Source organism: Acipenser ruthenus, chromosome 11 (assembly GCF_902713425.1).
Source record: "Acipenser ruthenus chromosome 11, fAciRut3.2 maternal haplotype, whole genome shotgun sequence".
NCBI lineage: Eukaryota > Metazoa > Chordata > Actinopteri > Acipenseriformes > Acipenseridae > Acipenser > Acipenser ruthenus.
Window position 1 is genome coordinate 39,007,493 of NC_081199.1, and position 26,523 is coordinate 39,034,015.

The 26,523-nt window shown below is 36.2% G+C and overlaps 1 protein-coding gene across 13 annotated transcripts in view; it reads right to left on the minus strand.

Moving 5' to 3' along the window:
• Window positions 1-1,133: 1,133 nt before the first annotated feature.
• Window positions 1,134-26,523, minus strand: part of LOC117426626 (nck-associated protein 5-like) — a 198,279-nt gene continuing 172,889 nt past the window's right edge. For 7 of the 13 annotated variants that reach the window (XM_034044397.3, XM_034044396.3, XM_034044394.3 and 4 more), the window contains 6 exons: window positions 25,557-25,644; window positions 21,690-22,010; window positions 19,216-19,340; window positions 18,649-18,778; window positions 18,233-18,411; window positions 1,134-2,470 (listed from right to left, as the gene is read on the minus strand). In XM_034044397.3, coding sequence (XP_033900288.3) covers window positions 2,186-2,470; window positions 18,233-18,411; window positions 18,649-18,778; window positions 19,216-19,340; window positions 21,690-22,010; window positions 25,557-25,644 — 1,128 coding nt within the window. In that variant the 3' untranslated portion in view covers window positions 1,134-2,185. Of the gene's footprint in view, window positions 2,471-18,232; window positions 18,412-18,648; window positions 18,779-19,215; window positions 19,341-21,689; window positions 22,103-25,556; window positions 25,645-26,523 lie in introns of those variants that run through there. The other 6 variants (XR_009330599.1, XR_009330598.1, XM_034044399.3 and 3 more) reach the window with 5 other exon arrangements.

Genomic DNA, 26,523 nt, shown 5'->3' on the forward strand with positions numbered 1-26,523 from the left:
TTTTAGCCAGTCTGAATTTGCTTTCATCTCACAAAGAAATGTATTACTCCAAATAATGTTAATTAATCTATGATTAACTAGGATTGTTCTGCAACTAGAAGCTTAATAATTTGCTTAATTAGACCTTTTTACCTGTTTGCAGCTCCGCTCCTAAACAGTTGCATTTTTCAAGTTAGCGATAACATTTTATAAGTAACTTGAAATCTGCATGTTTAAGAGCTGAAAACAAGTAAAAAGGTCTAATTAAGCAAATTATTAGTTAAATTAAGGGTCTAGTTAAGTGATTGAGAGCTCGATTGGAATGAAAACCAGCAGACACAGGGGGTCCCCAGGACTGAGTTTGAGAACCCCTGATTTAAAGGGTACTTAAAGGTGAAGTTGATAGCCTTTTAAAAGTCATTTCCAAACTTTAGTGGCATCATTTCAATTTTTGTACTCTCTGATTCAGGTCACAAAACTGTTCTCCCTGGTTCAAGTAAGTGTAACAGAGGGTTGTTACCCAGCACTGAAAGGCTATTGGTTTTATTTTTATTTTTTAATACTAGCAAACCTTGTATCCTGATTTTAAAAGGCTCCGAACTATAGTACTTTTTAAAAATTATTTTTAACACACACATTATGTAAATTTGTTATCCAAATTACTGTATTTATCCAAAAATATAAATAAATAAATAAATAAATAAATAAACAAATAAATAAACATTTCTTAACAAACCCAACTATGAGTTACTTTTATTAAAATACATTTGGGCCAAAATTTGTTTTTAATGTACTTTTACTTACAGTACCTTGACAGTTGTTTGTGATGCAAATAATCACATATGTGTTGACAAAATATGCATAGAAGCATACAAGGTAAATTATACTTAAAATACTTTATAATTGCAAATAAATCTGTTTAGGTCAGCTTATGATTATCATTGCAGATCATCGCAGTTTTATTACACACACACACAGGCTACAATGTATCCTATCAAAATCACCTGAGACCATGGGTGAACAATACTCAACCTACAAGAGCCATTGATGCCCATATCTTCTGTGTCTTCCTGCAAAGTTACTTTGATCTGTGGTGAAGAGTTTTTCCACGGCTGTAGAGCAAACAGTATCTCTTCTAAATATGAAACAAGCCCTTTTTAAAACTTAAAAAATGAAAATCATTTTATTTATTTCTGAAAACATAATTACATAAAATGTGGCATAAATTCTTACGTGACAGCAAAAATTGCACAAATTATTACCAAAGTAACACTGTTGGTACCATATTATTTTAAAATGTAACAATAATGGGGAAAAAATCTGAAATAACACAATTACACTACTTTACAGTTCCATTTACAATAGTAGGTATAAATACAGCACAGCTAGAAAAATACAGATGTCCTTTGAAATAGACTCTCCTTACATATGAACACAACTTTCATAGAAAAAAAAACAAACAAAAAACGACAATGTGTTTTGTTGTTAGCACCATGAAAAGTGAGCTGTGTAAATGTGGATATTAGACTTGATTTGCCAAAAAACCCAAAATACACAGATAAGGTGATAGGGTTTGTGTCAGTAGATTTAACAGAACAGTAAATTAAACATCATATTTCTTTTACTAACAAATTTACAGACAGTCACACATTGCATTTAAGTCAAAGAATTCTTGTGTGTTACTTTAATTATTTTAAGATTTCTGTTTATAATTCAACAATGTCACCGACCCTAAAAAGATGCAGTTTGCACAAAAATACAGAATTTAAAACATCAATAAGCATATAATTTAAATTACTATTAAACAAATTAACATTATAAATCTTCAAATCAAGTCTTAATAATTTGTAAACTTGGGTGATGGCATCGAATGATAATATTTATTGCTTTATTTCATTTTGCTACAAATATATTTTTTAATTTACAGAAATTTCTGTACAGTATTTATAACAGTGCAAAGTTACAAAATCGCATTATACAAAAATCAAAGTTAGGCTCTGCCATCAATTTAAGGTTTCCAAATATTATTGTCCTCTAAGTGAAAACAGGCTTTTTTATTATATTTTTTTTTGCACCTGTTTTCGTTTCTTACACCTTAGGCTTCGATCGTGTTCTTCTTTTTATAATTCCCCGAGTCACATTAATTTCTTTCCTTGTTATATTAAGTGCTCTCTCAGGAAGAAGTTCAGTGTATATCGTAGTGCCTCTATATGTCACTGGAGCCTTGGCTGGCACAAGAGGAGAAGCTGTCATATAAGGAATCACTTAATGATTCCAGATTGTCCACACCAGGTTTAACAGAACAACTAGAACAGGCTTCTTCATTCCCAGCATCATCTGCTTTCTTCCCTTCAGCCTTGTTCAGGCTCTTCTTCTCCTTCTCCAGGAAAGGGCCGCTGTTGCTGTTGAGTTTATTAAGAGACTCGAGGGAGATTTTAGCGAAGCCAGACATCTTAGGTTCTTCCTTCTTCTCTTCTACTTGTTTCAATTTCTGCAATAAAAAATAAACACATAAATAAATAAATAAATAAATAAATAAATAAATGTGATTATCTTATAAAACCAAAATCCTATTACGGTTCAAAGGATTTATCTAATCACTGTGAAAATTCTGTCACTTCCAGTAAAATGTTGATTCTTACGATGACAGCCCCCATTGCTAATTTCTGTTTGTCTCGCTGGATAAAGAGACAGCTATCAGCGACGTTACCTTAACCTATGAAAAGTTTATATTGTTTCATGCCACACCTTCAGCAAACAGGTGAAGTAATTGATTACCTGACCTGTCTATTGGCATCCAAAAAAACAGAGAATATATTATCCAGTGGTAATCAAAATAGGCTTAATCTTTCATTTATTTGCAGGGTTTCAAATCTTGGGAATTTTGCCACACCTAAATGGTTGCCAGTAAAATCCACCTGAAAAGACATGCTGGCACTTATTTTTCAGTGATGACAGCTCTTCAAACACTGAACATTAGATTATTTTTTTTTTGTGGAATTTAAAACATGTGTGTAAACATCCTTCCTGTGATTTCATAGTGTCTCCCTTGAGCTTGCTGGGCAAGCAAGCTGAATACAAGAATGCTGAACTGTCACAGAGCTGCAAGGAATCATTACATTACAAGTAATAACAGCTGTAGCAATTTACAATACCATCTGCAAATCAGTGCAAGAAACTAAATATTGCTTACAAATCCCATTACACGATTAGTATATGTTGCTTATATGTATTAATCATATAATGGAGGAAAAATAGGCATGAAGCTTGTGGTTTAGCATGCTTCATTTCATTTGGGGCATTTCTTCACATGAGCAGAACATATGACACACATTTATTGTAGTTTACATAATGTACAGACAGTATATTGTCTTTTCCAATGTTTTTCCTCATTCTACTGTGCAGCTAACTTTGATATAGTTTCAAGTGTTAAAGTGACCTGCTGCATTGTTAAACTCCCATGCACATTCAGTAATCACATCCAGATGTAAACTGTTTGTCAAAAATGCATACAATGTAACTATTCTGTTTTTCCTAATGGCAGCTAGTGTGTCATCTGGCAGTAGCATTTTTAATGTTCCATAGTAGTATGAAATAAGAATAATAAATGTAAAGCAATGGATTTTTACTGTACTTTCATTCACTTTGCAAATGGTTCTTAAAAGGTAGTCTCAATGGCTAAATGGTAACATTCAATTGAAAGTGAATAGCAATCCATCCCAGACTGGAATAGGTAACAATCCATCTGGTAACAAAGCAATGAAGAAACATCTAGATCAGTGGTACTCAGTTCTGGCCCGCGAGACCAATTCCAGTCCTGGTCTTTATTCCAACCAGGTCCTAAATTAGTTCTCTTAGCAGCTTCAATTAAATACATTAGAATCTGCTTGGAGTAAAAACCTGGACTGGATTTGATCTTGAGGGCCAGAGTTGAGTACCACTGCCCTAGATGATGTACTCACATCTTCATCTTTGACATTTATATATTGTCAATAGACACAAAGTAGATCCTCATTTTTCACTTAAGGTCAGGCCATTATATGGCATGTAGTTGGCATGAGGTAATGAGTAGTGTGCACATCAGTCACAGAAGGAATAGGATTGTCTATTTCAGTATCTTGCAGGTAAATTGGAATGGGCTAGATCAATAGAAATAGCTATCTTGTTTTAGGTGGGCTATGAATCTTTAATACGTTTCTAATATAATACTAATTATGTGGGAAAAATCTGTAACCCATAAAAAAATATTCAATGTCTATATGACTTAATAATTATTGAATGGCAACAATACTACCCAAGATAAATGATAATGTTTTATAAGTGCTATATATACACATGAAAATGTACATTTTAGTTGTGTACCATGTTCCATTTATGGTGCAGAAGAACAATAATCTTGAAAAAAAGGAGGTTTAAATAAAAGCTGCAGGGGCTCCTGAGTGACGCTTCCGGTAAAGACACACTGTGTGGAGTGCGCCCTATAGCCTGGGGGTCACCGGTTCGGGTCCAGGCTATTCCACTGCCGACCGTGGACGGGAGTTCCCAGGTGGCGGCACACAACTGACTGAGCGCCGCCCGGGTGGGGAGGGTCTAGGTCGGCCAGGGTGTCTTCGGCTCACCGCGCACCAGCGACGCCTGTAGACTGGCTGGGCACCTGCAGGCCTGCGTCGTCCTCCGACACTGTAGTTCTGAGGTGGCTGCATGGCAGGCCCGCAGAGTGAAAATAAGTGGACGGCTGACGGCACACGGAGGAAGCGTGTGTCCGTCTTCGTCTCTCCCGAGTCAGCGCGGGGGTGCCAACAGTGAGCCGGGTTGAAATAAAAATAATTAGACATTTCAAATTGGGGAGAAAATAAGAAAAATAATTGGTGATTCCAAATTAAAAATAATAAATTAAATAAATACATAAAAGCTGCAGCGAAGCTTCATATTGCTGCACAGTGCTATCTTCTGCATCTGCCGGAAAGAAAGATAAGGCTTTATAAGGTGAGGAGCTGACTTTAATTACAAAGATGGACTGCAGTGCCCATTAGTGTGTGTCTTTAGATTGTTTATTCAAGTTAATTTTTGCTAAACACTGGAGGCTGCCCATTGTCTCTGGCTCATGAGTAAGTATGCATTACATTAGTATAATGTATATGCACTCTCTTTCAAATGTTGCCCTTCCCACTGATCAAAAGTAAAGAAAAATAGATATTACTTTATAATTGTCTGAAATTGAAATCCAAATTAGATATGAACAAATGTAGGACTTGCTGTTAAACTATAAACAACTAAAAATACTTCATAATTAAACTTTACCTTGTCACTAATTAACCATGAATAAACACACATTATATTCAATATAGTCTAAATTGATGCTTACTTCAAATGCATTCATTAGGGACTATCTTAGTTAAAAGAATATTATATTTGAATTACCAAAGCTTATTTTAAACTGTAACTGAAAAATGATGTATCACAAAAAAAAAAAACATTAAATAAGTAAGAACAAATATAGTGTAATGTACAGCAAACTAAACAATAGAGTCCCTGTGTGCTTACTGAACTAACAGTACTGATAATATCAGATCACACATTTGATGCTGATTTATACAAATAAAATCAAGTTGTTAGACCCCTGACATGTATAGTAATAGGATACAGCAGGATGCTTTCTAAAGCTTTTGCTCTTGTTGTCATGTCTAATCAAACATTTTACCAAGACGACTGTGTTACACTAAGACTTACAGTATACAGTCAGTGGGGCTGGTAGATTTCACAACTGTGACCTTAATGACTGGAAGGGTGAACATTCTTATTTATTTATGTCACAGCAGCCTGTATCCTTTAATTTCTATGATGTCGGTATGTAACACTGTGCATGGGCACATGTACGAGTATACAGTGCTCTAGAACATCCCAAAAGTCTCTCAGAACCGGACCTTTAATATCTGAATAGAACTTTACCAGTCACATGTGGTCTGCTGGTTATATAAGAGGTCAATAGGATACATATTTTTACATTCTGCAACAAGAAAAAAGAAAGAAAAATCTCCTAAATACCATATCACTCAAGAAGCTCACAGCAACTCCTTTGGGTAACAAATGAAAAAAAAAATGTTATGAGGATTAGAACAAGATCGACAAAATCAATACATAAACATGAAACTCAAGGACGCCAAAATATACAGCAAATCCCTGAAAAGAGGTTAGGTGTCCATTTCAGCCCAGTGTTCTTTACAATGTGATTGACCACATGGGAAAACTGAATTGCTGTAGCAAGAAATTAGTTTTACTTGATCAATTTGCAAGACTATTAATTTAAAGTACTCTGAAATTCTTTTTGCATATTAACAAGTACATGGATTCAATTCCAGTATAAAAATGTGAAACTTTTTTTCATTAAATAAATGTTAATTTCAGAAATGCAGAGCCATATGCAGCAATGCTTTGAGTTTTACATTTTTACTTATTTGTCGAAATGCTCTACAACTGAGTGGACATGTGTTCATGACTTGGTTAAGATAAAGAAGCAATCTCTGAGTTCTCGAATATAAGTACGCTGGTTAACATAAAGAAGCAATCTCTGAGTTCTCGAATATAAGTACGCTGGTTAAGATAAAGAAGCAATCTCTGAGTTCTCGAATATAAGTACGCTGGTTAACATAAAGAAGCAATCTCTGAGTTCTCGAATATAAATACGCTGAAACTAATTTTATATCTCTGTTTTCAAAGAATGCAGCTCAACATAAGGGACTAGTGTAGCACCCCTCAATGACAAACCCACTCATAGTTCATGATGTCATTGCTGTTCCAGTAATACCACTGGCACCTGCATATTGGAAAAGTACAAATGCTGCAGGCTGTGTTCCCATAACAGTCTGCCCTCTTCGCCCCTTTTCATACTAGACTGAAAGGCTCTCTCAGATCCTAAATCTTTTGTTTGTTTTTTAAGCTCTGTCTTGATGTCCCATGATTGCATTACTGTAGCAGCCACTAAATTTCCAAAGGAACCTGTGGCAGGATGAAAGCCCTAAAAATAAAGATTGTGTGGGTGTTGGGAATATAGGGTAGGCAGGGAGTGGGTTAAAATCCTCCCCTGCCATAAAACATGAGAATGTAGCTGGAGCCTTAATTGAATGATTAATGGTTAACGAGGTTGGTGTGTAGGTGAATGGAACCTATGTTAAACTGTGCTGTGCTGTGCTGTGCTGTACTGTGTTGTGTTGTAGATACTCTATCGGTCAGTGAAGGCGACTGCCCAGCCTAACAGGGTGTATTTAGTATTATTTTGTTTAAACTTTTTATTTTGGCCACCGTGCCTCTGTTTGTTTGTCTGTTTGTTTAGTGTATTAAAAGTATGCAACAGCACTTAAACTGGAGCTATTCCCAACTCTTCGAGTCTCATTCCTGACGCTCTCCTGTTACAGAGCCCCATCATGCTCCCAGGGTAAATTAAGTGAAAGCATCCTTTTGCTTCAAAGGCTAAAACTGCATTGTTGTTTTTGTTATATGCATCCAAAGGAACCAAAAAATATATGTAAAAAAGCATTACGGCGCATAAGTATCTGTGATAGATAATTATGCCAACTCAAATTCTCTATTTTAAGCAGCAGATCAAAATCGTACATATGGTTACTTTTTAGTTTCTGAACACAAGGAAGAGTAGAAAAAGGTGCAGTATACTTTTAACTGAAAAACAGATTAATATTTTTTGCAGTTTTAATTATTAAAATGCATGACATTATTTTAAATAACAAGTTGCAACCACATTTTCTGAGTGAGCATAAACTCATTCAAGAGAAAAAAAGTTACTAATGTGGTAAATACTACTGAATACTGAGAATAATGCACACTGAAAGCAGTTTAAAAGGACCTGTCTCTATTGTGCTATCGATATTTGAATTCTACAACTTACTGTATTATAAAAAGATGATATTATTTTGCAGTGAGCATTGTTGTATTAGATTCATCGCTGTCAGCAACCACACAATGTGGGGCAGTACTCAAAAAGGCAAACAAAATGCTTGGGTATATAGCCAAAAGTGTAGAGTACAAATCCAAGAAGGTTATGATGAGGTTGTATAATGCACTGTGGGTGGGGGGAGGGGGGGGCGGCGGCATTACTGAAGTCTTTAAAATCTTAAAAGGAGTTGACATAGTTAACCCTAAAGAATATTTTAAGCACAGTACAGAAACAATGACTACATGACACACAGTTAGAAGTAGAGATAGACTGAGGGAAGGAGACACTTCTTCACACAGAGAGAGGTGAGGCTGTGGAATGGGCTACCTAGTCATGTTGTTGAGGCAGACATGGATCCTTCAGGACTCAACTTGACAAAGTTCTGAGACCAATCAGCTACGAGGAACTGGACGTGCTTAGATGGGCAGAGTGGCCTCCTCTTGTTCGTAAATGTTCTTATGTCAAGTACCTTTCATTTAAAGATTATCTGTATTACTTTCCTATCTAATTAGCCCGTCCCCTGGAGTAATTTAGAATAAAAGGATTTGGATGCTGCTAGAGACTGGAAAATGCTGGCAGATGTTGGTCAACGGCTTATTTTTCCACCTGTGATTGCCACCACTAACCTTCGACCAGATATTGTCTTGTGGTCTGGATCAGCATGCTTTGTTCACCTGGTAGAGTTAACAGTGCCATGGGAGGATGCTGTAGATGAGGCATATGAGAGGAAGAAACTGCGGTATGCTCAACTAGCTGCTGAAGCGGAACAGCAAGGATGGAGAGTCCGGGTTTACCCAGTGGAGGTGGGTTTTCGAGGATTTGTGGCACACTCTACAACCCGGTTTCTCAGAGACGTCGGGTTCAGTGGCCAAGAGTTGCATCGCACAGTGAATAACTTATCTGAAGCAGCAGAGAGGAGCAGCAACAGGCTGTGGTTGAGAAGGAAAGATTCTGGTTGGGCATCTCAAGCACAATAGAAAGAAAGAAATGCTGATATACGGGTAAGTAAGCTGAGCTGAGTTGAGTGGGGGACGGAGGGGGGTGATGCTGGGACGCCAGAATCACCTTCAAGCCCTCTTGAGGTGTCGTGGGCTAGTCGACGAAACACAGAGGATGGAAGGTGCCCACTTGAAGACCCCAGAGATGTACCCTACTTAGCTCAATCCAGACGGTTGTCATGCTGATGCGCTGGGGAGACCGCACTGTGGTTGATCCCCGGAGCCAGCATCACAGCCGTTGTGTGTGCTGATGCGCTAGGGAGGAGAAATAAGCTGATCCCTGGAGCTAGCATTACACTTCAGCCATCAACACCAGGCAGAAGGATATCTACATCATCATATGGAAGGAAACGCAAATGGATGGAGACACAGATGGATCACATTAGTTTACTGTCAAGCTACTTCTTAGTTTTAGTTTTTAGTCTTTTAATAGAATCTTCAGAGCAAATTAGGGTAGATATAAGGGGATAATACTTGTAAAATGGAACCATTTGACTTATTTACATAAACAATTTTTTTTTTACACAAAACAGCTTGAGAAAATGATTTCAAAATATCCACAGATGAACACAATTGTCATTTTGAAACACCATCTGCATATATTAACTAATGAGAGCAAATCAATCCTCTAGTGGCTTTCTATCAACCAAACATAAAAAAAATTGAATATTGATGGTGGTTTATGCATATTTTCACTTACAATCCATACAGTTTTCCTTTAAATGAAAACTTATTTTTTTCTATTTAAAAAAAATTATAATTTGTTTCACATTTAACTTTTTAAACACTACAGATACTGTATGTACAGGGGTCTAGCAAAGATGATCACTCCAAAAATGATGGACATCTTAAAATTACTCATTACTACTCTGAAAGAGTTAAAAAAAAAAAAATGCTTAAAAAATACATAATTTATTTTATCAGACTATACAAAGGAGAACTTATTGTACTGTACTGTATATAAACTCTACATTACATTTTCTGAACCCTAACAATTAAACATGCAATCAAAGACTGGTTTAAATGAGAAATAAATTGGTATTCTCAAAGTAGATGTTTGTATAAAATCCCAAGAAGCCTGAAATGTAATTGCACAGCTGTGGAAACATTATTATTATTTATTTTTATTTTACCAATAATTAAATTGTACTGCACTTCTCTTAGAATACAAACTTTTAAAGATTTGCTAAGGCAATACATCTCAATGAATTGGTTTATTATGCAAGCACGATTTAGCAATTTAAATCAGATTTCCCAAATACATTTTTGCATTTCCATTTTCAGTATTCCTAATGATTTCCAGAGGATGCCTTATACAGTACATGGGTTACAGTGGTGAGGTGAAGTTTAAATTGGGTGATTGAAATGGGAAGAAAACCGGGGTAAATACCCAGATGAGTACCTTCTTCAGGATTAGGCATCAAGTACAATGAATGAAGGGAAGACCATACAAAATAATCCATTCATGTTGTTTTTAAACTTAAGACCTATCAAGTCAAATACTGATGCACTAACCATCCAGGATCGTTTCAGACTACCAAATATTTAATTAAAAGGACTTGTATATTGTGCACTCAATGAGTCAATGCCAATTACTACATTCATCTGTCTCTTTCAGGTTTCCCTTTAATGTCTTTATAATTTACTGAGCCAAAGCCATTCAGCATGGCGGTGTATGGCATGAAAGATGCCCTGTGTTATGTAGCTTGATTTTGATTAGTGATTAGTGTTTGTGGTTTGTGTCAGCAGGGAATATCAATCACAACTCCTCAACTGCAGCCTTCTAACACTTAGAAATATTATGTGCTGTTGAGTAGAACCCTTATCTTTGATTGGGTATAATTCTGAGAGGCAATTATTAATCCTGCTGCAGGAAGTATAGTCATTAATAATCAGTTCTAACAGAATGCTCAGCAAACCAGTAAAACACCAGCAAGGCTACCGCAACCCCTACAGTGGTAAGAACAACTTTCCTTGACTGATGTATTTAATCCATCAAAATACTTCTAATGAGTTAAAGCTAAAAGCTGTGAATAGTCCCTATAGGGTTAAAAAAAACTCAGTCTTAACATTGCAAGAAGGAATATAAATTAAGAGATCCTGGCTTTGAATCCTTGTTTAGCTTCTAGATATTATTATTATTATTTATTTATTAGCAGACGCCCTTATCCAGGGCGACTTACAATTGTTTCCACCTCTCACAGGCTTCTGATATCTGAGCTATCTTTATCTACTTCATAAAAGTCAAGAAAAGAGTACCAGAAATCGTGTATTTCCATCATGTCCATCAATTAAAACAAAAAAAGTATAGATATTTATGATACATTTAAAAATATTAAAATATGTTATACGTTGTCCCTGGTACAGTTTGAGGATATCACACACAGAATGGCATGACTGCAGGTGCTGAGATTCAATCGTAAACTAAAAGCTTACAGTGCAGCAGCAATATGTGAAAACAAAGGCTACAAAGCATGAAACTGGCAGAAATACTGGCAAACCATTGTGTTCCTAGCTTTAATAACATCTTATAAATATGCTCTAAAGAAACAAATACAGCATTCCAGAAAGTAAAGAAAGAAAGAACAACAAATTACATGAGCTTGCTTTAAAAAGACAGAAACAGATGTCTATTAATTAATTAGAAGGCTGGGGGCTTAAAGAATGCACACAATTATAACACACACCTAATTTGAGCATTTAGGAGAAAAACATGAAATGGGTGAGTACATAATGAAACTGTCTTTTAAGCCATCTGTGGAACATTGATAAAGATTAATTGTGTAGCTTTTTAATTGAAATGTGCTCTTATAAAATTACAAGCAATCTAACACATTTTACTGTGAAATCATTTATGTTACTTGAATACTACAGTAGATTGAACCACAGTGCACTTAAGATGTCCTGTAATTCACAAGCACTTGATTAAATATCCTGTCCTGTGCACTACGATCATTACCTGGAATGTGCTTTCAGCATTGCTAAAATGTTATGGTGGTGCTAAAAATCATACTTGGTGATTAACAGATGTGGCTTTCTGAGGAATTAATTGCTCCGAAAAAAAAAATTTATTATCAGCCAATTAAAATCTAGCTTTCCTTTGAAATAAGAATAATTTAAAATGCATAATATGCATAGCATACAATGTGCATACACCACTAGTGTTGAAAGCATGGTTAATTATAAATGATTATTTTACTGTCCACAGCAACCTTTCTTTTTATTTTATTTTATTAAATTTAGTTTTCTGTTTAGTTTTATTTTTTGGAAGACACCAGTTAGCGGTAATAGGATCTAAATGATAGCAGATGCAAATACCAATGCCACTTTGATAAATTAATGATGTCCTTTTGGGTACCAAGGTTATGAAAGCTGACGACTCTAGCTCTGCTTGTGAATGTCTCTTTAGTGTACTATAGTTTAGATCCACAGCCACGCTGAAATAAGGCTTGGGTTCTTATCTTTGTAACAAGAACACCATTTGTGACGTGAAAAAATGCTTATAGAGTTAAAAACAGTTCTTGTACTGTGTGCCTTTCCTTAGGGACCACATAGTGTAGTGCATTTTTTTTAAAGAAGAAGAAAACAAATGGTCTAAATGAAATGGGATCTCAACAAGCTATTACTATTTTTTATGTTTTTATATGTATTTGATTTGAATGTCAGCTCACAGTTGCATCCCACATATTGATCAGGACTGAGGATCAATGGCACCCTCCATTCCCATTGTCGAGCTAATCACCTCACTTTTCACACCCTGCATGACTATTTCTGACTTTGTTTTATGCTTCAGAGGAATAAGGATACACATCTATAGATTCCAACAGAATGTTTTCTTTGTGCATAGCTGTGCCTGTTTATGTTAGTGTGTGTATTTAATATTTGAAATATACTTGCGTGATTGGATGAGTTTAAAGTTTTAAGGTGTAATAATATCACAACATCTGCCATTTCCCCCTGTGGCACCACTAGCTTTTAATTTCTATTGTTTTCTATGTTTAACCAAGAACACAAATACATTTCTGGAATTCATTTGAGCTTTGAAATGTGAAAAATTGTCACATCCAATTTTTTCACTGGAGAAGTCTTAAATCTCACAAACTCTATAAAGTTGATCATTAAAGTTTCAAATTAGAACACCATTAGCTAAAGTACAGTATTTTTTTATTTTTTTTTAGTTTTCTTTACCTCTGTTATTTACTAATGTTTTGCTGAATGTGTTTTTTTTAAATACATTTTGTGTGCTACAATTACTGAGTGATCCAATTAAATAAATTAAATAAAATAAATATAAAAAAAACAGTAGTTCCTAAAATAAAGTAAGTGATGAGCTGCATGTAAGTGAAGAATGAAAATTCAAAGTTACAAAACGTTATGCAACTGTAATCTGACAAATATTTATTACAATGTGTAATGGAGTTAGTTTTCTTGCTTTCACTTATCATCTCTGCTTTGCAGCACAGTTCATCCACCACATTAACTTTGCTTCTCCTACACAAATATTTACTTCAAACTGCTCCCAGGCAAAGGTTGATAATGAAACATAGGAGGAGATTAGGGAATTAAGTAAAAACACAAATGCAGGATTCAGAGAGGTAATTAAATCAAACCATCAAGCCTGCAGGCATTAACGAAAACAGCGACGGATTAGCAGAGATCATCACAGTACCGGTTTAAAGTGTTTAAGGATCTTACTATGTACTTCCATTTTTTAAAAGATCAATGTTGTTTTTAAAGGAACTCATTGGGTGTGTTGGCTTTGTTATTTTCCACTGTCAGAGAGGTTTCCAGCAATCTCTATTAAAGATCTACTAAAGAATGGAATAGTCCCTAGAAGAAGCCAGCCTGTGAGCTGGGCTGTCAGGAAGTGTCTCAATGATGAATGGGGGGCAGTTCAGGCCGTGAGGACTCTGATGTGAGCTGCTGAAGTTTACATCACTCTCCTGAGTGTTTGTGAAAGGTTATTAAAGACACTTAAAGCACATAGTTCTGCTTTACAAACTTCCCAAACTATCACTGTGCATTGCATGGACTGAATAGAAGCCCTCAGCACTGAGGTATTCATTGAAAACAACACAGTTGTGAAGCAGTTGTGAAACTGTGAAGCTGTGGATTACTTGTAATGGGTGATAAACCAAAAAAAAAAAATGCATGTTGCCTAACTTCTGGCAACCTGCAACAAAACTGAATGTAGCATTATAAAACTATACTTTCCTAAATTGACTAAAAGTTACATTTGGTCACACCTGCAGGACTATTGGTTTCTGATGTTATTTAAAAAAGCAACCCCGTCCACCATCAGTATTGAATTAGCACTCAGTACTGCATGCGCAACACAGCAACATACACATACAACATAGCAACATTAATAATAATAATAATAATAATAATAATAATAATAATAATAATAATAATAATAATAAACATACAATAATAACATTCACATACAGCATACACATACAACACATCAACATACAACACATCAACATGCACATACAACACAGCAACATTAATAATAATAATAACATACACATACAACACAGCAACATATACATACAACACAGCAACATACACATACAACATAGCAACATTGATAATAATAATAACATGCACATACAGCACACATACAACACGGCAACATACACATACAACACAGCAACATGCACATACAACACAGCAACATGCACATACAACACAGCAACATACACATACAACACAGCAACATGCACATACAACACAGCAACATACACATACAGCAACATGCACATACAACACAGCAACATACACATACAACACAACACCATACACATACAACACAGCAACATACACATACAACACAGCAACATACACATACAACACAACAACATACACATACAACATAGCAACATTAATAATAATAATAATAATAATAACATACACATACAACACAGCAACATACAACACAGCAACATTTCCAGCACAAGCTGAGACATATTCATTCTGCTATGCAGCAACCAGCACACCCAGAATATTAAGAAAGGTGATTGGAGGGGGCTCCTGAGTGTGAGTGGTGAGCCGAGGATACAGATAATAATTGGGCATGCTAAATTGGGGAGAAAACCAGGGTAAAAAAAAAAAATTGGCGACGACTAAATTTTTAAAAATTATATAAAAATAAAAAAAAGAAAGGTGATTGGTCTTGAATTGTTTAACCTCCAGGTACTCCAATTGAGCTTAGTGCATGTGTTTACTTGTAGTCACTGTCACCATTTCACCTGGGGCCAAGCATCTTTGAAACAGGAAACATACTGCACTATCTCTACTATACCTGATAAAACAGGGTGAAAGAGGGCTGAGACAGTAAGATGATACGATATAGCTTGACTCTGGTACCCCTACATCCAAGCATGTCTCTGATCAATAAGGCGTGTCTGTGTGTGTCACAAATCTGTAGCGACATAAAAAAGCTTTATTGTAAATGTATATTTTTATTTGCTGAAGTGTGTTGTGAAAAAAAAATCCTATTATTTTGATACCTTCAAAAACACAGTATCTTGTACAGTGTTATGCTATGTATTGAAATATGAGGCCAATCCATGATTTAAAGCACTACCTCACGTCATGATATGCTATTAATACAACTTTCACAGTCTGATTAATACCCAAATAAAGAATTGCTGGGCAGCAGTATATACTGTAGAGTCAATGTAAAGTTTCAAAAACATCTGCTGCCCTAAACTACATTTACTTTACCAAACTTGTTTCACCAATCCTATACAGAGCATCAAAAGACACTTATCACTATTATAATACATTTATTTTCGAAAAAAAATAATGTATATAAATGATGGACATTGACTAAATGTTTTTGGTTTCTTTTTAATCACTCATTCATCCTTGACCATGACACTCTTGAGTGACTATGACTGAAGCATATGCACCTAATTAGTGAGACAGTTGATTGGACGCTGGACATGGAGTGATTTCAGCTGTTGAATTGCAAGCTTGAATAAAAGCAATAAAGAAAATCACAGAAAAAAAAACAATATGGCACATCTGTCAAAAGAGCAGCGCCTTCGTGCGATCGGCATGTTGGAGGCTGGACTACGGCAGCGTACTGTGGCTCGCAGTCTAGGGTGCTCACAGCCAGCAATTTCAAACCTGGCCAGACACACTCTGACAATGACAGGCCACGAACTGGGAGACCAAGAGTCACAACACCTGCCCAAGTTCAACAGATCATTTTGCAGCATCTTCGTGATTTGTTAATCAGCACAATAAAACGTCACTGCACCTGCTCTAAAACAGAGTTTGTCATTTTTCGATCACATCTAGTGAATTTTATTCAAATGTAAGTGATAAGTTTCTTTTGATGCTCAAATATAAGTGATACGTTTCTTTTGATGCTCAGTATAATTATGTTTCACACACAGGTTTGTATAAGCCCTTTTTCTTTGTGAAAATTGATTCTCCTGTTTAGTTTTGTTTTAGTGAATATTTTTTATCCTCCCAACTTGAAGCCTGACTGCACAAGTTCTTTCCCTGACACATCATATTCCTGTGGGGAGCCTAATCAAACACACAGCAACACTGGTTTAACACAACCACCTTCCAAAAAGCCTCATTAGGACACCCAGTTTAAAATCCTCACCCTACCGCTGGTGTCTTTCTATAAAATTCCTATTTAATTTAAACAAAACACTGCCATGACACATTGCTTTTTCCACTTCTTGTATCTGTCATGACAGCTCTGTTTTTTTATTTCCCCAAAAGAGCTCAATGTTCTCTGCTTTGTAACTAAATCCAGCAAAACTACGACCCAAACAGGTATTTGTATGACCCTGAGAACATTGAGCTCATTGCAGAACATACTGACCCTTTTTAATACTTCCTAGCAAATCATAATCACTATACTTGTTGATTATGCTTCGGATACCACACTTTGAAAATCAAGTGATGCGAGCTATTTCACTCAATGTTTTTTATGCAAGTCAAGTTTGTTATAGAAAAATGCAACATGCTTAAGACTTTTGCACAGCAGTGTGTGTGTGTGTGTGTGTGTGTATATATATATATATATATATATATATATATAGTCTCATCAGTTGTGACCCATCTTTAAAGGCTTACGTATTCCATGCAGAAATAAAACAACCTGTTTAAGGTTATTGTACTTTGCTTGGCCAATAAAGAATGAGCTCATGTTCGATATGTTTTGCTTTCAAGGTCACTCCCCCTCATTCGTCATTATGTAAAGGTACATACTGATCTCCTGTGTCACTGCAAGTGTGCAGAATTGCACATGCATCGAGTACCTGAGTACCGTTTAATTATTTTTGCAAACATGTGCTTTTTTAAAAACACATTTCAAACTATTATCTGGAGTTTAAAGCAGGGAAATACACATATTCTCCATAACAACATTCTTCATTGTAATGTTGGACTGCTTAGGTGTTTTATGTCAGCTATTTTACAGTAATGATACACAAATTAAACAAAAAATACAGAGATGCTGATGGAAACATCCCTTTACTGTTTAAATACCCTGTTTTATGTGTAATTAAGTTGCTTTGAATTGTGGCCTTTTACTGTAAAAATGACCAAATGTATATGATTTTAATAATGCATGATGGTTTGTTTTTGACAGCTGAACTGTCATTATTATTATTATTATTATTATTATTATTATTATTATTATTATTATTATTATTATTATTATTATTATTATTATTAAGCATAACCTGACATTTATTGTGATAGAGGGTATGTATAGTATGGCTGCCTGGAAGGTGCATTTGAAATACAAAGTAATTCACCATGTGCTGTCTGGCAGGATATCTGAGTGCCAATGTCAGATGAATTATTCCTAATAAGCAACCAGTTTTATATCATGTAATGCATTTATACAACACAAGGAAGACATGAGAAACTGCAGAAAAGCAATCTACTGGTGAAATAATTCACTGCAGTGCAAACAAAATATGACTGTAATATTAACTCCTTTGCTTGACTCTGAAATATCGAATCTAAACATTAAAAAGGCAAATAAGCTTTCAGGCATTGCATTCTCTCAGGCTCCCATGATAAACAAAATTGCAGTTATGACCCGGTCCAGGGCTTTCTTCATTTTAAAGATCAAAAGGTTTGTCAATTCTGACTTGATCTTTAGTATGCCTGTTCACTTAGACCTCACAAGTGTAAGTGAACAAAACCCTATTGGAAAATGATGGGTTAATAGAACAAAAGGTAGGACAAAGATTCTGGATTGTATATCATGAGACAGAACATTTTATCCACACTGTAAAGGAAAGGGGGTTTGGATACTCACAGTTTGAATGTCTCCAGCCTTTCCTTCAGTAATAGATTGGTTGTGTACAAGGCTGTACTGTGACATGTCCTTGTGCCCCTCCTTTCCATAATGGACGTACACCTTATGTTGGTAGAAATCCATAATAGACATGGGGCTCACAATACAACTCTTCTTCACAGCATGTTCATCTTGATCAACTGTGAAAAAGGTTCCAAAGAATATAAATAGATGTCATTTCCAACTATTGGAATTCATTGATGGGAATATGGACAGACAACTGGAAAGGAGGAGAGACAAATAAGGCAGAAAACAAATCCATGCTGTAGATATAAAAACAGATGGGCAGCAGAATAGAAAAGAAATGAGGTGCAGTCTAGTTAAAGAGAAGCAGACAGAGGAAGGCATACTGTGCATGAGTTTATTATGAGGGTTACCTTGCGTGTTGTTTTTCATTTGGTCTAAAAGCACTTCCTGACCAGTTCCAATCTCGTTTGATTCATACTCAGACTCAGTTTCACTATCACTGCTGCTGGCTGAATATGTGCTCTCCAGTAGCGTTCTGTCCTGTACAAGCAAGAAGAAGGGTGTTAGATTAACACACAGATCGCTCCATTATAAAGGCGTATTCCACAGTGTCTATATTCTGCACCATACACTGAAATACAGATGCATTTTATCAATACATCATTTTTTGTGATTCTAAGGGGAATGTCTGACACAGAATTGTAATTCAAGATTCTTATCCCATATACACTGTTCAAGTTGCGATGAGCTTATTGTGAGTGTGAGGTATAAGGAATGTGATTTTCATCCATAAAGAGACTGGTATTAGTTAACTGTATGTGTGATTATTCTACATGTAAGATACAGTATATAGAGGGAGCATTGTTTTCCTGATTGTAATTCATTGCACATATTTCTAACAGTTCTTGCTAGTTATTGCCTTAGATTATTGGTGACTAGCAGTGGGGGGAGGAAGCTGAGGGATAAAGCTCACTTACAGTTTGAAGACTGCTCTGGTCCTGACTGTTCTTCCTCTTCTCAGCCTGCTTCTCGTGGCTGTCAGGAGACTTGGCAGAGACTGGGTTCAGCTTCTTTACACACACTCCTTTGGGTTTCATTATGCCTGCAATGGTGAAGAAACACATGACTCTAATGTTTATTTTAAACAGAGACGATGCTGAAAGTAAGAAGATGTATCACTGTGCGCTGATGTTTTTACTCATTTTGTACTCTTAATGCTTAATTCATATTTGTAATTTGAGTTGAGCTCCTTTTTGTAATTTTCTCTTTTGTTGATGCATCATCTTAGATGTCCTTAGCACGCTATTGCCCTCGAGTGAACCTATCTTGCAATAAATTAGCAAGTAATTGTAATTGTATTACATTTGCAAACATTTGCAGCAGTAGGTATTTTGATCTCTTTTTTTTTATGGATCAAAACAATCAATGTTTAACAATGTTCCTGCCATTTCCAAGGCTTTTCTTCTGTACTATGAAAACATAAAAGCATGCAATGCATGCCTTGGCAGGGCATGCCTGTGATAAACTAACTGTGGAATGCAGTGCACCTACTGTACATTTCTAAGACACAGGTTTTATTTTTTCTCATAAGACACAAGTCGTACTGCTGTGGTTTAACACAGCATGTATAATTTCATGTATGATCGGTCCTAATCTCTATCAAATGATGGAGTCCCTACCTCATTCAGAACAGTTAACACAATACCAGGAGAAAACTGTACAGCAAAGCGCTTTTTATTAAAAACGGCGGGATGATTAAGCACCGTCCCTGAAAACCAAAGTAAAAATGATACAGAAGAAATATTACTCAACCTCACCTAACATGGAATACCGGTACAGTACTATTTTAACTTCTACTTCGTGACAATTTAATTAAAATAAGACCATCCAGCAAACAAAATTAGAATCAAGATCAGGGTAGTCTTTTCCTCTTATCCGCTTCTTGAGAGGCAATCTGTTGCTGGAATGTTTCTGTTCAATTTGTTATAATGACAGTGTTTAATCATGGAGTCTGCTCCATTGCACGCTGTGGAATTGAGGTCACACATGTGACTATTCAAGCATGGAGCACATAATCTATACCCACCATCACTCCCTCTTATGAATCTCTTGTCACTGTACCTTTAATTAGCAGCACAATTATTTTACAATGGTATCAGAGAGAACATCCCTCTCAGTTCCTTTTAACAGGCAGCAGCAGGTGTTTTTGTTGGCTAGCATATGTGGCTGTGCCTCTCAACAGACACTTCAGTTAACATCTAACACTAAGTAAATGCTATTGCAACTACTTACTGGTGTATGTCATGCTCGAGTTACTCTTACATACTTACATACAGTGAAACAAAGCAGTTTCTTAGAGCATAAACAAATATTTAAATTATCGATTGGAATGCCTCTGCGAATGCCCGTTCTTAAGTGCTTTGGAGCTTGTTAATAAATGTGACCTTTTGCATTCACTTAGGATGAAACTGGCAATAGCTCTTTCACTGCCCAAAATGATCAGGCACTCACAATGGTTAACTAGGCTTGATTGTTAAATGAGGATATAAGCCTGCCAAATCCCAAATGCAACCCCGAACAAATCTAAGCTTGGTGACTTTGACTTGTTTATTGGCACACCCACATAATACAGTGATAAAGTCCTGGCCCTAACCTGACAAGTCGGGGGTTTGTCACACTAATATATATATATATATATATATATATATATATATATATATATAATTATACAGTACTGTAACGCGGGTCTCAGGACTCACACAATATGAGTCTTACAACCGAAGAACGTTAAACGGCGGTGGGGGGGGGGGGGGGGGGACGACGACACAACACGCATCTGACTGAAATACAAAATAAAATAACTGGCTCTCTATAATGCACATATAGTTAATCAAAAATGTAACTTTCCATGAATTAACCATATGCATAAAGCACCATGTAATTAGCACTATATTTTTTACAAAAAATAAAAGGTAACATTCCCACTCATGGATCATTTTAATTAGCAGTTTTTAAACTATAAATAGCCTGGCTAAATGGCGGTCGGAAGTTCAGTTCGAAGCGATAGACAAGCAAATCAAGTGCGAGAAGGAGAGCGGGTCGGGAGGGGGGAAGAGGGAATGGGTTTGCCCCAGGTTCGGCTGCCGGAGTGGGGCTGAAGCGTCTTGTCTCCCGGAGAAAGCTGCAGCTCCTCTCGCAGCAAAAAAGTAAATACATTGGGAAAGATAACCACGTAACAGGCCTAATATTTATTTAGTTATAAAATGAATGCTGAATAAGATGTCTGTGTTATAAAGTACCAGTGCATTACTGTAGAAATACTGCATGAATCACTAGTATAGGGAATTGGGGGACATGCTATAGGAGCATTATATCCGAGGTGCATTATAAACGCGAGTCTTATAGCAAGGGAGCAATGTACACACTGTATGGGGCTGGTACTGTAATTTACCTGAGGTGGTTGGCATGGGAAGCCGGCTCTGAAGAGTATGCCCAGCTGTGACAGCCATGGTAGGGTCAGACAGTGAGTGACAAACCGCACCTGGCTGTTGTTGGCAAGTCTCAGATGTGGAAGGCACTTCTCGTTCCAGGGTTTTGGCCTTTGGTAGAGAGGTTTGGGGCAGGATTTCATCTGGCTCTGGGGAGACAGTTTCCACCTTCTCAGGGTTGGATTGGGATTTGGGGAGATGTCTTCCGGTCGCCCTGGTGACCGAGTCAGGGAGGGGGAAAGTTCCTATCCCGCTGTCGAGGGTTCTCATCTGGCAGCTTGATCCTAAGGTACAGGAGAGGCATGTGATGGGGGGTGGAGACAAAGGAAGCACTGGAGTCACAGGCAACGAAAGGGGTTATGGGAAAAAAGGGCATCTTGGGAAGGTTTAAAAAAAAAAAAAGCATTATTTACAACAGATTGTTTAACTTTAACATTTTTGCCAGTCAGTTAAAACATTGTATTTCTGAGACTTGAGTGGGCAAACCAATTTCAAAACTTGTTCTGAACTGCTACCAACCTAGATAATTACCATTAATTGTTCTAATACAATGGTCCATGGCTAGCTGGAGAGCAAGAACTTTTTTTGGGATATAAGCATTTACGTTTAATATTAAAAAGTGAATCAGCCATTGGAATTGTCGTCACCTTTTTTGAAAAATTTAGTCATCAATATGAACATTAACGAATTACAGCATGTAGAGTTTACACTTTTAAATGTTATCCAGGTGTTTAATGTTTACAACTTTTAGATGTTAGCCTTTAGATATTGCCATATGCAGTAGTTATATTTAACATTTAAAAGCATGTATTCTTACAAAGTAAAAAAGGAAGAATTAAACAAATCTGAGACCTCCAAACCAGACTTCACGTACAACAGATGGCTGGATTTTTTGGATGCAAAATCTTTCCTTCCTGCTATGCAGTGCAAATTTTTTTTATCCTTGTGATCCCAGTCCGAGTTACTAAGCATAATGTTGGCTAATGACTTTCAGTGGCTGCTAAAAATCTGTTTATGCCCAGATTTGAAATTCACATTATATAATTCTATCTCCGGCTAACAACTAAAGGGTTATTATAAAAGCATATGGTGCTAAAACTATCCATAGTGAAATTACTTCCTTTCCCAACATTTCCCATCTGATATTGTAATCCTTTTTTGGACTTTGAGAAATGAGATAATTAGAATTTACCATGTACAGTGTGTATATATGGTTTCATTTATGAATATATATTTATTTATATGCTTTCTTGAATTGAATTTTAATTCTATAAATGTTCGAAAAATGCACGTGAAATGATGAAAAAATAGTTACTTCATTAAGTGTTGAGAAATAGTTGAGAAATGACAGTAAAGAAAAAATACACAGAAAAGTACAAATGCACTTTAAAAATTGGATTGGATCGTAATGTGCAGAACCCAAGAGTTTACAGATCCTTTAATTTATGACCAGTTCTCAGTCGTGCTGAACACAGATTCTTCAAGTATAACGGGGCACCAGGCATTACTATCTTCGGGCAATGGTTCAAGACTTCATCAGAAAAAAGATTGAAAATTGATTTAATTCTGTAGTCTCCATGCTGACTGTGATTCTCAGGCCAGTAACCCACATCTCTTATATAAAACCCTCAAGGTGTTGTATGGCTTTATTGAGATGGCACTGAAGAGATAAAGCAAACATCATTCCTTTATCTGATCATGTGTAAAATGAACCAGCCAACCACTGAGTCACTGATAAGATGATGGCTATTTGATTGCTAAAGTGATGTCAATGAGCTGATGAAGGGATTCAGAATGACAAAGATTAGTTGCTTCCTTGCGTATTGGCATTTTCTTGAAGAACAGGAATATCATTAAAAAATAAAAAATCATCAATTTCATGGCTGGTCAGTTATCTTCTCCGTTTCAATGGAAAGTATTACAAAACGCAATCGTTAACATTTAAAATACAGACCAGATGTAACAAATGGATGGATGTAATTGTATCTGCTGCGGCTGTCCCATCTCATTTTTATGCTTGGGTGCCTTGCGACACGAGTCAGAAATCTTCAAATGAGTTGTCACGTGAGTGTAATAACCAGGGCTTTTACACAGTCTTTTTGTCCATCTTATTAGCTAAGAGTCACTCTCACAGTGCCTTGTTTTTTTCATTTTATTTCCCTTTGACTTTTCACTTTGACTCCTGTGAAGCCATTTACCCTACAACAACGATATACATTGTTGGGGGGGGGGATGTCATATTACCTGCAACACAAGAAGTGATAAGTGATATTTTTGCTCTCCTGGAATCCAGCACAGGGTCTCTAAACCATCACCCCAAATGCTCATGAAATGATACCTAACAATGGTTCAGGTCACAAGTAGAATCAGTTCAAGCAGTTGTAAATGCGGCCCCTCACATTCAGGAGTAGAGAGAGCAGAACTGCTGGGGACTGACACTCCTGCAGCAGATGCATTATCAAAGAGGCAACAGAATTAAGAAACGCTACCTTTCCCTTTTCCTTTGATCATCACTTTTTTATGTTCATTTATAACAAAATGTCACATTTTGCTCATACCCTAGCACATGAATCACACAGCTCAGGAATCTGACAATTTCAATAAATATATAACTACAGGGAAACAAAAAAAAAATGTCTTTGAAGCGCTTAAGAAGAAGAAAAAAACACATCAACTTGCTGTATGCTTGGCTAATCTCTTCAATCATTACTAAAAAATCATTATAAACCCAAAAGAATGGGCAAGGCCAAGGCTATCCAATTATTTGAAAATGTGGAGTCAGCAAAACAACTTGGCTTCCCAGCCAGATTAAAAATACTTAACACTTTAATTAGTCAACCACATGGGGGTTCATATCAATAAAGCACTTCAGATCAAGTCGCTTACACAGGCTGATGAGAATCAAAATACTTCCAAGGTAATCATGTCTTTGGAAAGTTATCAGGGTATTCAAAGATGTACAATTTGTTTTTGTGAAAAAAAAATACACATACATATGTAAACAAAGCCATTGTCTTACATATATCATGCATTGTATTTAAAATGTAGATTTTGGCAAATTTAGAGCAATGGTCTCAATGACAGAAAACTCATTTCAATAGCTACAGTCTTCTTTTTCAGTCTTATTGCCAGGGAAATGAATCAGTGCATTATCAATGTCTTATGCATTTTTGTAAGTATGCAAAGTAGTGCTACAGCCTTTCAATGATGTCATACTCAGACTGGTTTCATTAGATGGCTCTTTAAATTTACTCCAGATCTATAATTGCTTTTTAAATTGAAAACATTTCAAGCAGTTTTTCATTATTATTTACGTACAATATATTCATTTAAGAGCTTTGCGAGTCATTTTATTTAACTATGGCTAAGCTAGGCTGATATCTAAACAATCATATAATGAGAGTTGTGTGCTGCACGTTTAGCAAATTAGCTTTACGACTAATTAGAAATGCCAGGTCAGAGACATGTATGAAATAATAATAATAATAATAATAATAATAATAATAATAATAATAATAATAATAGTTGAATATATTTACCACAATCTTGAAGCTATATTGCAATGGTACAACTGCAAATTCTGTGATCCAAATTTCACAACCTCACAACAGTGTGACGACCAGCTTAAAGGCCTTCTGAAAACCCAGGCATTGATTTCTGATTGCCTTTTGTTGAGAGCTAAGGATGCATTTTGCTCACCATTGATCACTATCAGGAAAGCTTTAGCTGAAATGCTAGCTAAGTAAAAAAAATAATAAAATAATAATAATACCACCTATAAATCACTGAATTTGGTTTGCCCACTGGTAATTAGAATGTACTGTCCATACCTAGCATATGATCTTGACAAGAAGGTTCGGGGATGGTCTCTTCATCATCATCTGCCATAATGTTGATCTTCTGTGTCACAATCTTGGTCTGTTTGTTAAAATAAACAAATAAATAAATAAATAAATAAATAAAGTTTGCTTCATTATTTGTTCAATCAGCACCCACCTAAAATAGGTGTAAGAACATGTTTAAGTATTACAGTGCATTGCTCTCCATTGAAAACACTATGTAACACAATTTTTGTTCCTGGGTAGTAAGTGTTATTTCCTAATTGCTTATGCCTCAAAAGTATAGAAAATGGCTATTATTCCCCAGAAACTTTGCTTTTGTGACCAGGAGTGATATTTTGAAATTTACCTATTTCCAATGAGAAAACGGGCGAATTTGTGTCTTTTCGTTCACATAAAGTCAGAAAAAAACAACATATGAATCCAAATTAACATGTATTTATACTAATGTAATACAAAAATGACTACAAAAGATTTAGAAGTGAGTAGTTTTTCAAGATTTACGATTATACTGTAAATCACTTTCACGAATCAGCCCCCAAATGTAGTCTCCCATCATGTTCTCGTTATACTGTCCTTCATTGACAGCTCATCCAGGAGCCTGAAAGCTGTGCTGCTCCATAATGGTAACAAGTACCCGTCTCTTCCCCTGGCTCACTCGGTGCACCTCAAAGAGGATTACAACAGCATCAAGACCTTGCTGGACGCCTTGAAGTATGATGAGTACGGCTGGGACCCCCGGAAGGTGCTGATGCCACCACTGCACATCAAATTGGGCCTTATGAAACAATTTGTCAGAGCTCTAGATAAGGAGTCGGCAGCCTTCAAGCTGTCTGAGGCAAAGGTCAAAGCCAGTGTCTTCGTCGGACCACAGATAAAGAAGATCCTGGAGTGCAATGAATTCCCCAAGAAGCTCACTAGTAAGGAGAAAGCGGCTTGGAACAGCTTCGTCGCAGTG